At 42.9% G+C, this 13,794-nt stretch overlaps 1 protein-coding gene across 3 annotated transcripts in view; it reads left to right on the forward strand.

Annotated features, from left to right (window-relative positions):
• ift122 (intraflagellar transport 122 homolog (Chlamydomonas)) overlaps positions 1–13,794 on the forward strand; it is a 221,434-nt gene that overhangs the window by 163,679 nt on the left and 43,961 nt on the right. For all 3 annotated transcript variants that reach the window (XM_073072604.1, XM_073072605.1, XM_073072606.1), the window contains 2 exons: positions 10,882–11,022; positions 11,614–11,711. In XM_073072604.1, coding sequence (XP_072928705.1) covers positions 10,882–11,022; positions 11,614–11,711 — 239 coding nt within the window. The remainder of the gene's footprint in view (positions 1–10,881; positions 11,023–11,613; positions 11,712–13,794) is intronic.

The following is a 13,794-nucleotide window of genomic DNA, read 5'->3' on the forward strand; positions in this document are numbered from 1 at the left end:
CTCTCTGGGTGAAAAAGTTTTTCCGTATCTCTGTTCTAAATGGCCTACCCCTTATTCTTAAACTGTGGCCTCTAGTGCTGGACTCACCCATCAGCGGGAACATGCTTCCTGCCTCCAGCGTGTCCAATCCCTTAATAATCTTATATGTTTCAATCAGATCCCCTCTCATCCTTCTAAATTCCAGTGTATACAAGCCCAGTCGCTCCAATCTTTCAACATATGACAGTCCTGCCATTCCGGGAATAAACCTTGTGAACCTACGCTGCACTCCCTCAATAGCAAGAATGTCCTTCCTCAAATTTGGAGACCAAAACTGCACACAATACTCCAGGTGGGGTCTCACCAGGGCCCTGTACAGCTGCAGAAGGACCTCTTTACTCCTATACTCAATTCCTCTTGTTATAAAGGCCAGCATGCCATTAACTTTCTTCACTGCCTGCTGTACCTGTATGCTTGCTTTCATTGGCTGATGTACAAGAACACCTAGATCTCGTACTTCCCCTTTTCCTAACTTGACTCCATTTAGATAGTAATCTGCCTTCCTGTTCTTGCCACCAAAGTGAATAACCTCACATTTATCCACATTAAACTGCATCTGCCATACATTTGCCCACTCACCCAACCTGTCCAAGTCACCCTTCATTCTCATAACATCCTCCTGACATTTCACACTGCCACCCAGCTTTCACTAGTGAGTCCATCAGGACCAAGGCCTTCCCACTACGGAGCTGTCTCACAGCTTCTTGTATCTCATGCATAGATAATGGAGCATTGAGTGAGGGACTCTTGTTCAAAAGAAATGCCTGGGAGATCTAAATTCCTGAAAAAGGTCTTCATCTTAGATGTCCATCAACCATATGCCGCCTTAACCACAGAGTCAACTTGCACAGCTGCTTTGAGCATCCTGTGGACTCAGATCCCAAGATCCGACTCCTCATCTCATGTTCTTGATATTTATTGCTTATTTATTTGTTATTATTGTTTCTTTCTTTATGTATTTGCACAGTTTGTTGACTTTTGGACACTGGTTGAAGCCCAAGTTGGTGAAGTCTTTCATTGATTCTGTTATGATTATTATTCTGCAGATTTAGTGAATGTGCCCGCAAGAATATGAATATCAAAGTTGCATATGTTGGCATAGAACCATAGAACATTACAACATAATACAGGCCCTTCAGCCCTCCATGTTGTGCCGACCCATATAATCCTTAAAAAAAAGCACTAAACCCACACTACCCCATAACCCTCTATTTTTCTTTCATCCATGTGCCTGTCCAAGAGGCTCTTAAATACCCCTAATGTTTTAGCCTCCACCACCATCCCTGGCAAGTCATTCCAGGCACTCACAATCCTCTATGTAAAAAAAACTTACCCCGATTTCTCCCCTAAACTTCCCTCCCTTAATTTTGTACATATGCCCTCTGGTGTTTGCTATTGGTGCCCTGGGGAAACAGGTACTGACTATCCACCCTAACTATGCCTCTCATAATCTTGTAGACCTCTGTCAAGTCCCCTCTCATTCTTCTACGCTCCAAAGAGAAAAGTCCCAGCTCTGCTAACCTTGCTTCATATGACTTGTTCTCCAAAGCAGGCAACATCCTGATATATCTCCTCTGCACCCTCTCCATAGCTTCCACATCCTTCCTATAATGAGGTGATGAGAATTGAACACAATACTCTACGTGCATTCTCACCAGAGATTTGTAGAGTTGCAACATGACCTCTCTACTCTTGAACTCAATCTCCCTGTTAATGAAGCCTAGCATCCCATAGGCCTTCTTAACTACCCTATCAACCTGTGCAGCGACCTTGAGGGATGTATGGATTTGAACCCCAAGATCCCTTTGTCCATCCACACTATTAAGTAGCTGACCATTAATCCTGTACTCATTCTTCTGGTTTGTCCTTCCAAAATGCATCACCTCACACTTATCCAGATTGAACTCCATCTGCCATTTTTCTGCCCAACTCTGCGGCCTGTCTATATCCTCTTGTAACCTTCAGCAACCTGGAGCTCCATCCACAATTCCTTCAATCTTCAGGTCATCCGCAAACTTACTCACCTATCCTTCTGCCTCTGCATCCAGGTCATTTATAAAAACCACTAATTGCAGGGGTCCCAGGACAGATCCCTGCGGCACTCCACTGGTCACCGACCTCCAGGTAGAATACTTTCCTTCCACAACTACCCTCTGCTTTCTTCCTTTAAGCCAATTTTTTTTTTTATCTAAACAGCCAAGGTTCCACTTATCCCATGCCTCATGACTTTCTGGATGTGTCTCTCGTGAGGGACCTTGTCAAATGCCTTGCTAAAGTCCATGTAGACCACATCCACTGCCCTACCCTCATCAATTTCTTTTGTTACCTCTTCAAAAAACTCAGTCAGGCTCGTGAGGCATGATCTTCCCTTCACAAAGCCATGTTGACTATCCATGAGTAGACTGTACTTCTCCAAATACTTGTAGATCCTATCCTTAAGAATCCTTTCCAGTAGTTTGCAGACCACTGACATAAGACTGACTGGTCTATAGTTCCCTGGTTTCTACCTTTTACCTTTTTTTAAGCAAGGGAACTACATTTGCCATTCTCCAGTCCTCCGGCACTTCCCCCTGTAGAGGATTCAAAGATCATAGCTAATGCTCCAGCGATCTCTCAATTCCCAACTCTGGCATATATGTACTTTGTTTAAAAAAAAAATTGCTTTGAACTTTGAACCTATCCTCTCCAGCTTCTTTATTCTCCATACCCAACCACCCACATTCCTTCTCACCTATCACCTCCCAGCTTTCATTCCTTCCTCCTCCTCCTCTGCCTCTTATCCTGGATTCCGCCCCCTTCTTTTCTGATGAAATATCTCAGCCCAAAAACCTCCATAGACGCTGTCTGACTTGTTGAGTTATAATAGAACATTGAACAATACAGCACATACAGGCTCTTTGGCCCACGATGTTATGCCAATTTAACCAACTTTAAGATCCTCCTTAGCCCTCCATTTTTTTATTTTGTTATCATCCATGTGCCTATCAGAGAGCTTCTTAAGTGCCCCTAATGTATCTGCCTCTACTACTGCCCCTTGCAGGGCATTCCACACACCCACCATTTTCTGTGTAAAGAAAAAAACAACTTACCTCTGACGTGCACCCTATACTTTTCTCCAATATCCTTAAAGTTAGCTCATGGTTCTTCCAGCATGTTGTGTTGCTCTAATTTAACATAAATTTAATTGATCAATTAATTAAATAGTAAAGAATAAATGCTTAAAGCAGAATATTTCAGTTGCTGAAAATCAGAAATGAAGGTGGAAAGTCCAAGGAATGGTCACAAGGAATTCTATTTGCTCTTCATTGGTTTCTTGTTCTCTATGTCTCCCTCCATGCTGTATCTCTAAATAAAAATAAATAAATAATATCAAGGTAGTGCAAAGGCAAAATACAGATTATTGTTCCAGTGAAAGTGCAGGTAGACAAATAAAGTGCAGAGGCACCATGAGGGAGAAAGTGAGATCAAGAGGTCCATTTTTGGTCATAACAGTGGAATAGAAGCTATCCTTGAGCTTGGTGGCACATGTTTCCAAGCTTTTCTCCCTTCTGCCCAGTGTAAGGGGGAGAAGAGAATGAGCAGGGTGGCTACTTCACAAAGTCACCAATTTCTCGCATTCTTGGGCAGAATAGTTGCTATATACTTAATTCACATGAATAGGATGCTTTTTATGAAGAGAATATGTTAAGTTTCTTTACCCTTCTGAAGATGTAGAGGGACCAGAGAGCTCTCTTGGTCACAATATCTATATGGTTAGATGAGGACAAGCCACTAGTGATGTTCACTCCTAGTAACTTGAAGATTTCAACCCTCTCAACCTCAGCATCATTGATGTGAATGGGAGTGTGTACAATGCCTCCCTTCCTGAAGTTTATGACCAGCTCTTTAGTTTTGCTGCGCTTGAGGGAAATGTTGTCATGGCACCACATCACTAGCTTTCTATCTTCTTCCAGTCCTTCTATAATCACCCAGGGAACTCTTCACTTGCTGTGGTTACCTGAGTCAACAGTATGCTCAGCCCCAGTGTGGACTTGTGCCATCCACTATTGCACATTTCCCTTTCCCTAATATACAGCAATATGCACCTAAGGTTTCCTGCCTGAGTAAGGGTTATTGAGCAGTGCCAGGAGTACTTGCCATTCCTGTCCTACAGGGCAAGAGGTTGCCACCTGTCACTGGAGTCTTACTGCTACAAGTCTCATAAAGGTTTCTTTAATGTCTCAAGGGCGAGGTCCATTGGTTGGTGAATCAGCAGGGATGTCCCCTTGCTCTCCCCCCCCCCCCCCCAATAACTCCTCTCCCTTTTTATTTTGACAATGATCTTTCCATAAAGCATACAAGGCAACAATGGGTAACACATCCAGTCATTCCTTTGGGATGTCTGCCTTGACCAGGGCCAAAAATATCTCCTTATAGTTCAGGCAGGAACCCCTCCCTTCTGCTTCTCTATCTTCCTCACTCAGCTACAAGCCCCACCTATATGTGCCAAACTCACCAAGAGTTTGATAGCCCCTACTGTCCTCCCTTCCTAAAAGGAGCAGTTTTATTTCTTTCAGATGCGGACCTGCCATTTTTACTAGATACCTTACCTACCATAGTTGAGGTGAAGTTTTGATCCTCTGGTGGGCCATCCACACCCTTATAAATCCCAGTGATCAGGGCCCAAGGAGAGAGCCTTAGTCCACTCCTCTGCTCAAGACTTTAAATCCCAGTCTAACAGGGAGAGATGCTTAACCTTTACCATTGCAGCTATTCTGTCCCACAAACGTTATTCCTCCTTACCCATTCCCCCATAGGGCATTGTTTATCTCATGGTTTGATGACATTCCTCCCTCCTGGTTGGATAAGATCACTCCACTCTCCCCGAATCCTATATTCTTTACAGCCATACCGCTAATGGTCATCTGATTTCTGTCTGTACCGATACCCCAGCTCTACCAATTCCTTGGAGGAATAGTCCCTAGTTATCAGTGGGTTGGTCACCATTATGGGTCTCCACTTGTGCTTTTCCTGTAGTAGGTGGTTGACACATTAACCTGGAGTACCAGATTGTACAGGAGTGCCAGGAGATCCTGAGGGTGCTTGGAGAGCAAGATTGGTCAGAGTAAGTTTCTATAGATGAAGTAACCCTAGTTGGGCTTTCAAGAGCTGGGGGGCATATAGATGAGGGCGACTTTTCACCCTCTCATCCCGAATCTCCCCACCAAACCAAATATTAGCATCCCAGGTATCTGGGTCATTACCCCATAAGATCGCCCTTCATTGGTTCTAGTCATCAATTAGCCCTTTGTGCTGCTTCCTGCTATCAGAACTTGGCCAGGTGGCAGGCAATTTTGACAGTCTTTTCCTCCATCTCCTCAGCCCAGGACTGCGCCAACAGGGTGGCCTCTGCCATGGTCATGCAGCACTGATTCAATACTCCACTTCATTTTTAAGATTCCCTATTTCCTGTTCTTTCTGAGAGATTGTCTAGTTTATAATGTTGTTGCTTTAGAATGGCCAATGGCGGGCTCCCCCTCTTGTTTGGGAACCCTAACCCATTTAGTACAGACACAGGAAGGTGTCCAATCCACCATCTTGTTCATCCAATCCACTGGTGCACCATGATCGGCCAGCGACTTGGCCAGGCTGCCAAACCCCACATATTGGCAAACTCAGTATTCTTCACATGGGTGTGGTCTTCCTTCTTCCTCTAACTTCTAAACTTTCTATTGTAACTGCCAGATACTTTGCCGACTACAAAATGTTTTGTAAAAAAAAAGTTCTTGTATTTAACTTGATGAAACAGAAAGACACAAACCACAAGTATCTACTTAGAATGGAATAGAGCAAGCATTAAAATACTTATCTAGGCGAGCGCAGGTCCCTCTCACTGTAGGTTCTGTTCTCCCGTGGCACTGTTCATGACCAGCCCATCGGTGAAGCCCTGAAAAACGCCAATCAAGGCGCCCGACCTCTCTACTTTTATACCTTTTCCATTGATATGAAATGCTGCAGTAAATGGACCAACACATAGCACCATCTCAAACCACCGAGCCAGAAATAATCATCACCTGTCACACTTCACAAGTCCCACCCCCATGTTTATCTAGCATTCATGTTCCCATAGCTATTCCCACAGTTCTGCTTCTCATGGTGTGTTCCCATAGAAGTAATCAAAGCTCCTGCAGCCAGTTCTGTTACATTCAGGGTCACAGTGGTTGTGAGACATTTGACTAAGCATAAAGGTTAACAATACAACAGGCAAGGTTTATTCCTTGGAATGTAGAAGACTGAGAAGTGATCTTATAGGGATGTACAAAATCATGAGGGGCATAGGGTGAGTGCATTCAGTCTTTATCCCCGGGGTTGCGGGAAAGAGGGCATAGGTTTAAGGTGAGAGGGAAAGATTTAATAGGAACTTGAGAGACAACACCATTTATGCAAAGGCAGTTATGTATGTGGAATGTGCTGAGGTAAATACAGTAAGTTTTTTTAAAAAACAGCTCAGACAGTATAGGAAAGATTTAGAATCATATGGGCCAATTTCATGAGATAACTTGTTCATCATAGGCCATTTGGGCTCAAGTGCCTATTTCCATGCTGTATAACTCTATCACTTTTTGACTATTTTTCTTATTAAAATTATATAGATTTAGTTAATTCACTTTTGGAGTACTGTTTTGGTTTCCATATCCAAGTAAAGATAAGCTTCGAAAGAAGGTAGCAGAGGTCCAATAGACTGATTTAACCAGATAGAAACATAGAAAACATACAGCACAATACAGGCCCTTCAGCCCTCAAAGCTGTGCCGAACATGTCCCTACCATTTCTAAGCTCCATGTAGCCATCCAGGAGTCTCTTATAAGAACTTATCGTTTCTGCTTCCACTGCCGCCGCCATCAGCCCATTCCACTCTCTGCGTAAAAAAACTTACCCCTGACATCTCCTCTGTACCTACTTCCAAGTACCTTAAAACTATGCCCTCTCGTGCTAGCCATTTTAGCCCTGGGGAAAAGCCTCTGACTATCCACACGATTAATGCCTCTCATTATCTTGTATACCTCTATTAGATCACCTCTCATCCTCCACCACTCCAAGGAGAAAAGGGTGAGTTCAATCAACCTATTCTCATAAGGCATGCTCCCAAATCCAGGCAAAATCCTTGTAAATCTCCTCTGCACCCTTTCTATGGTTTTCACGCCCTTCCTCTAGTGAGGCAACCAGAATTGCCCACATTACCCCAAGTGTGGTCTGACCAGGGTCCTATATAGCTGAAACATTACCTCTCAGCTCTTAAACTGAATCCCAAGATTGATGAAGGCCAATGTACCGTATGCCTTCTTAACCACAGAGTCAACCTGTGCAGCTGCTTTGAGCGTCCGATGGACTCTGACCCCGAGATCCCTCTGATCCTCCACACTGCCAAGAATCTTCCCATTAATGCTATATTCTGCCATCATATTTGACCTACCAAAATGAACCACCTCACACTTATCTGGGTTAAACTCCATCTGTCACTTCTCAACTCAGTTTTGCATCCTATCGATGTCCAGTTGTAACCTCTGACAGCCCTCCACACTATCCACAACACCCCCAACCTTGTGTCATCAGCAAATGTGCTAACTCATCCCTCCACTTCCTCATCCAGGTCATTTATAAAAATGGCAAAAGAGTAAGGGTCCCAGAACAGATCCCTGAGAGTTACCACTTGTCACCGGCCTCCATGCAAAATATGTCCAGTCTACAACCACACTTTGCCTTCTGTGGGCAAGCCAGTTCTGAATCCATAAAGCAATGTCCCCTTGGAATCCATGCCTCCTTACATACTCAATAATCCTTGCATGGGTTACCTTATCAAATACCTTGCTAAAATCCATATACACTACACTACCTTCATCAATGTGTTTAGTCACATCCTCAAAAAATTTAATCAGACTCGTAAGGCATGACCTGCCTTTGACAAAGTCATGCTGACTATTCCTAATCATATTATGCCTCTCTAAATGTTCATAAATCCTGCCTCTCAGGATCTTCTCCGTCAACTTACCAACCACTGAAGTAAGACTCACTGGCCTATAATTTCCTGGGCTATCCCTACTCCCTTTCTTGAATAAGGGAACAACATTCACAACCCTCCAATCCAACGGAACCTCTCCCATCCTTATTGATGATGCGAAGATCAGTGCCAGAGGCTAAACAATCTCCTCCTTTGCTTTCCACAATAGCCTGGAGTACATCACGTCCAGTCCCAGTGACTTATCCAACTTGATGCTTCCCAAAAGCTCCAGCACATCCTCTTCCTTAATATCTACATTCTCAAGCTTTTCAGTCCACTGCAAGTCATCCCTACAATCGCCAATATCCTTTTCCGTAGTGATTACTGAAGCAAAGTATTCATTAAGTACCTCAGCTGTCTCCTCCGGTTCCATACACACTTTTCCACTATCACACTTTATTGGTCCTATTCTCTCATGTCTTATCCTCCTGCTGTTCACATACTTGTAGATTTCCTTGGGGTTTTCCTTAATCCTGTCCACCAATGCCTTCTTATGGCCCTTTCTTGCTCTCCTAATTTCATTCTTAAACTCCTTCCTGCTAGCACTTATAATCTTCTAGATTCCTATCATTACCTAGTTTCTTGAACCTTTCATAGGGTCTTCTTCTCTTCTTGACTAGATTTCCAACAGCTTTCATACATCATGGATCTTGTACCCTACCACCCTTTCCATGTTTTATTGGAATGTACCTACTCAGAACCCCACGCAAATATCCCCTGAACATTTGCCACATTTCTTATGTACGTTTCCCTGAGAACATCTGTTTCCAGTTTATGCTTCCAAGTTCCTGCCTGAAAGCCTCATATTTCTCCTTACTCCAATTAAATGTTTCCCTATCTGTTCCTATCCCTCTTCAATGCTATGGTAAAGGAGGTAGAATTATGATCACTATCTCCAAAGTGCTCTCCCACTGAGAGACCTGACACCTGACCAGGTTCATTTCCCAATACCAGATCAAGTACAGCCACTCCTCTTGTAGGCTTATCTACATATTGTGTCAAGAAACCTTAGTGAACACACCTGAGAAACTCTGCCCCATCTAAACTCCTTCACTCTAGGGAGATGCCAATCAATATTTGGGAAATTAAAATCTCTCACCACAACAACTCTGTTATTATTATACCTTTTCAGAATCTGTCTCCCTATTTGCTTCTTGATGTCCCTGTTATTATTGGGTGGTCTTTAAAAAAACACCCAGTAGAGTTATTGATCAGGCCGAGACCGCCTGAAATGTTGACTGCTCCTTTCAACAGATGCTGCCCGACCTGCTGAGTTCATCCAGCTTTTTTGTACGTCTTGATTTGACCACAGCATCTGTAGAGTACTTTGTGTTTACTAGAGTTATTGACTCTTTCCCATTCATAACTTCCACCCACACAGACTCTGTAGACAACACCAACATGACTTCCTCCTTTTCTGCAGCCGTGACAGTATCTCTGATCAACAGTGCCATGTCCCACCTCTTTTGCCTCCCTCCCTATCCTTTCTGAAATATCTAAAGCCTGGCACTTGAAGTAGCTATTCCTGCCCCTGCACCATTCAAGTCTGTAATGGCTGCAACATCATAGCTCCAAGTGCTGATCCATGCTCTAAGCTCATACGCTTTATTCATGATATTCCTCGCATTAAAATAGATGCATCTCAATCCATCAGACAAAGCACATCTCTTCTCTATCACCTGCCTATCCTCCCTTTCTCTATTTGTGAGCCAACCTCCCTTTCCTCCATCACTTCAGTTCGGTTCCCATCCCCCAGCAATTCTAGTTTAAACTCTCCCCAACAGCCTTATCAAACTTTCCCACCAGGATATTGGACCCCTCAGATTCAAGTGCAACCTGTCCTTTTTGTACAGGTCACACTTGCCCTAAAAGAGGTCCCAATGATCCAGAAATCTGAATCCCTGCCCCCTGCTCCAGTTCCTCAGCCACCTCACTCTATTCCTATTCTCACTGTCATGTGGCACAAGCAGTAATCCCAAGATTACTACCTTTGAGGTTCTGCTTCTCAACTTCTTTCCTAAAGAAGTTTTCCTTAAGAGGAATAGATAGAGTGGACATCCAGCGCCTCTTCCCCAGGGCAACACTGCTCAATACAAGAGGACATGGCTTTAAGGTAAGGGGAGGAAAGTTCAAGGGGGATATTAGAGGAAGGTATTTTACTCCGAGAGTGGTTCGTGCATGGAATGCACTGCCTGAGTCAGTCGTGGAGGCAGATACACTAGTGAAATTTAAGAGACTACTAGACAGGTATATAGAGGAATTTAAGGTGGATGGTTATATGGGGGGGGGGAGTGCAGGGTTTGAGGGTCAGCACAACTTGTGGGCCGAATGGCCTATACTGTGCTGTATTGTTCTTTGTTCTTTAACTTCCTTTAGTCTGTTTTGAGGTGATTTGTAGATAAACGGTCAATTAAAGCGATATTCCCTAGTTGTAAGGTTTCTCAGGATAGAACCAAAAGCCAGGCTGACTAGAAAAGTGGGGAAAATATTCTGCATTAGGTGTTGATAATCTTTGTAATTTTAAAGGGTTTGAATATTTGGCCACTGAGCTTCCTCAAGACAGATCAGTAGATTTTTGGACACCAAGGAAACCAAACATATATAGGGACATTGTGCAAAGGTGGAGGGCAGAGATAATCTTACTAATATACTGTAAATAGGTGCATGTGTTAAGATCTTGCTCATAATGTCAGAGTAGGATCAAATAGTTAAAAAGCCTATTTATTTTCTGACAGATTTATGAAGCTTTGATTTATTGTGATTTTTTTTTTTTTTTGTTTTGTGTTCTTTGTTCTTTCTCCCAGCATTTCACAAAGCCGGCCAGCAGGATGAGGCAGTTAAAGTTCTGGAACAGTTGACCCACAATGCAGTTCTGGAAAGCCGGTTCAATGATGCAGCCTATTATTATTGGATGTTGTCTATGCAGTGCCTAGATATAGCTCGAGGTAAGCTTGTAGTAGACATTAGCTCTTGACTGTGCAATGGCTTGACAGTGGAGCTAATCAATCCTTGGCTCAACCCATAAGCCCTAGTTGCTTCACAAGCATTTTTATAATTTTGTACAGTGAACCTTGTTTAGAAGCTCTTCCACTTTAGTCCTGAAACTGCTTACAGGCACTTTCTCCTTTCTATATTTGTAAATAGTTGTGCCCTTATTTATCTTTATCTGACCTTGGATGAGACCACTTTCTTTAAACAACTACATCCTATTAAATTTTGGTTGCAGTGCTTTAAGGGCTGTGAAGACATGAAAGCTGACCCCAGAATTTGTGTCAAAATAATGCTGAAGGTACCATGGTTTTGGTATCAAACTCAGTCTCTTCACAGTTAACCAACTATGGTGTGAAAAGAAAATGTGTTTGCCATGCAAGAGAAGATGGAAGATATGGATAAATAGGTTTAAATACAAAGTAGCAGAAGTTTATAGATCCGAAAGGTCCTTTTCTGATCATTTGCAAGTAAGTGTGTACAGCTGAATTTGTTGTTTATGAGTAATGTAATTCCTTAAAAAAAAAGCATTGTAATGTATTTAACAGAAAACAAGGAAAAGCAACTCGAGATGATTAAAAAGTTTCACCACTTCCAGCATCTAGCAGAACTCTACCATGCATATCACTCAATCCAGAGGTATACGGTAAGAAGCGTTTGAAGATTCATTTCATGTATGAAGCTCAGAGTCCTTGTAATCAGCAGTTTTGAAGTAAATCTTATTATTAATCTCTAATTATCCTTGACTAATTTTCTATGTCATTTCTAAATGATAGGTAAAAATTTTGTGGCACAGCTTGCTGTCTCCTATAATGGGTCCAGTGGTGACACAGCAGATAAAATACCAAACTAGTAACCAGATGTAGGAAAGAACAATCCAAAAACCTGAGCCTAAAGTTTACCAGCAACATTCACAAAATACTGGAGGAACTCAGCAGGTCAGGCAACATCAATGGAGGGGAATAAACCGTTCACATTTTGCTTTGAGACCCTTCATCAGGTCTGGAACAGAAAGGGGCAGAAGCCCGAATGAGAAGATGGGGGGAGGAGGGAAAGATAATTAAGATAACTGTGAGAGTCAGTAGGTTCCGCCAATCACCTCTCAGCTTCTTGTATTATTCTCCCTCAACCCACCCAATAATCTTCCCCTCATTTAGTCCCTCCTACCACCTGTTAGCTGGTATTTTCCCCCCTCCCCCCACTTCCTCATTCTGGTTTCTGCTCCATTCCTGATGAAGGATGTTGACTTGAGTCATTGACTGTTTATTCTCTTCCATAGATTCTGCCTGATCTGCTGAGTTCCTCCAGCATTTTGTGTGCCTTGCTCAAGATCTCCAGTAATCTCCTGTGTTTATATATTTCATCACCACAATTATGGATTTTAAATTAAATTGATAATTTGGAATTTTGAAAAACAACTATTAGCCCTTATTATAATGCCAGTAAAACTATTGATTTGTCACAAAGGTGATCAGATTCATTAATGTCCTTCATAGAGGAATTCACAGAGCCCATCAGTTGAACCATTATTATATTTAAAAAAGCAGCTGGAGTGGAACTCCTGGAATCATTCTGGCTTTGGATCTAGACATGCAAAATTGCTTGCAGCACAGTCTGCTTTGCAAAGTGCTCCTTACAAACGTCTGGAGACTAGCAACAATTGAAGCAACATAGTCATATTTACAGGGTCATACTTTGCAAACAATGTATCAGATAGTGCCATCATGATTCTGGATACATCCTGTTCCACCAGCAGGATGGGCCCAGCAGAGTTGATGGCATACTGAGATACAGGTAGGAAGCAGCAGCTTTTGATTTCATAGAAACATAGAAAACCTACTGCGCAATACAGGCCCTTTGGCCCACAAAGTTGTGCCAAACCTGTCCCTACCTTAGAAATTACTAGGCTTACCTATAGCCCTCTATTATACTAAGCTCCATGTACCTATCTAAAAGTCTCTTAAAAGACCCTATCGAATCCGTTGCCGGCAACCCATTCCACACACTCACCACTCTGAATAAAAACCTTACCCCTGACATCTCCTCTGTACCTACTCCTCAGCACCTTAAACCTGTGTCCTCTTGTGGCAACCACTTCAGCCTTAGGAAAAAGCCTCTGACTATCCACACGATCAATGCCTTTCAACATCTTATACACCTCTATCAGGACACCTCTCATCCTCTGTTGTTCCAACGAGAAAAGGCTCACTCAACCTATCCTCATAAGACATGCTCCCCAATCCAGGCAACATCCTTATAAATCTCCTCTGCACCCTTTCTATGGTTACCACATCCTTACTGTAGTGAGGCGACCAGAACTGAGACAGTACTCCAAATGGGGTCTGACCAGGGTCCTATATAGCTGCAACATTACGTCTCGGCTCCTAAATTCAGTTCCAAGATTGATAAAGGCCAATACACCATATGCCTTCTTAACCACAGAGTCAACCTGCGCAGCTGCTTTGAGCATCCTATGGACTCTGACCCCAAGATCCCTCTGATCCTCCACACTGCCAAGAGTCTTCCCATTAATGTTATATTCTGCCATCATATTTGACCTACCCAAATGAACCACCTCACACTTATCTGGGTTAAACTCCATCTGCCACTTCTCAACTCAGTTTTGCATCCTATCAATGTCCAGTTGTAACTTCTGACAACCCTCCATACTATCCACAAAACCCCCAACCTTGTGTCATCAGCAAACTTACTAACCTATCCCTCCACTT

The sequence above is a fragment of the Hemitrygon akajei genome, chromosome 19, assembly GCF_048418815.1.
Source record: "Hemitrygon akajei chromosome 19, sHemAka1.3, whole genome shotgun sequence".
Lineage (NCBI taxonomy): Eukaryota > Metazoa > Chordata > Chondrichthyes > Myliobatiformes > Dasyatidae > Hemitrygon > Hemitrygon akajei.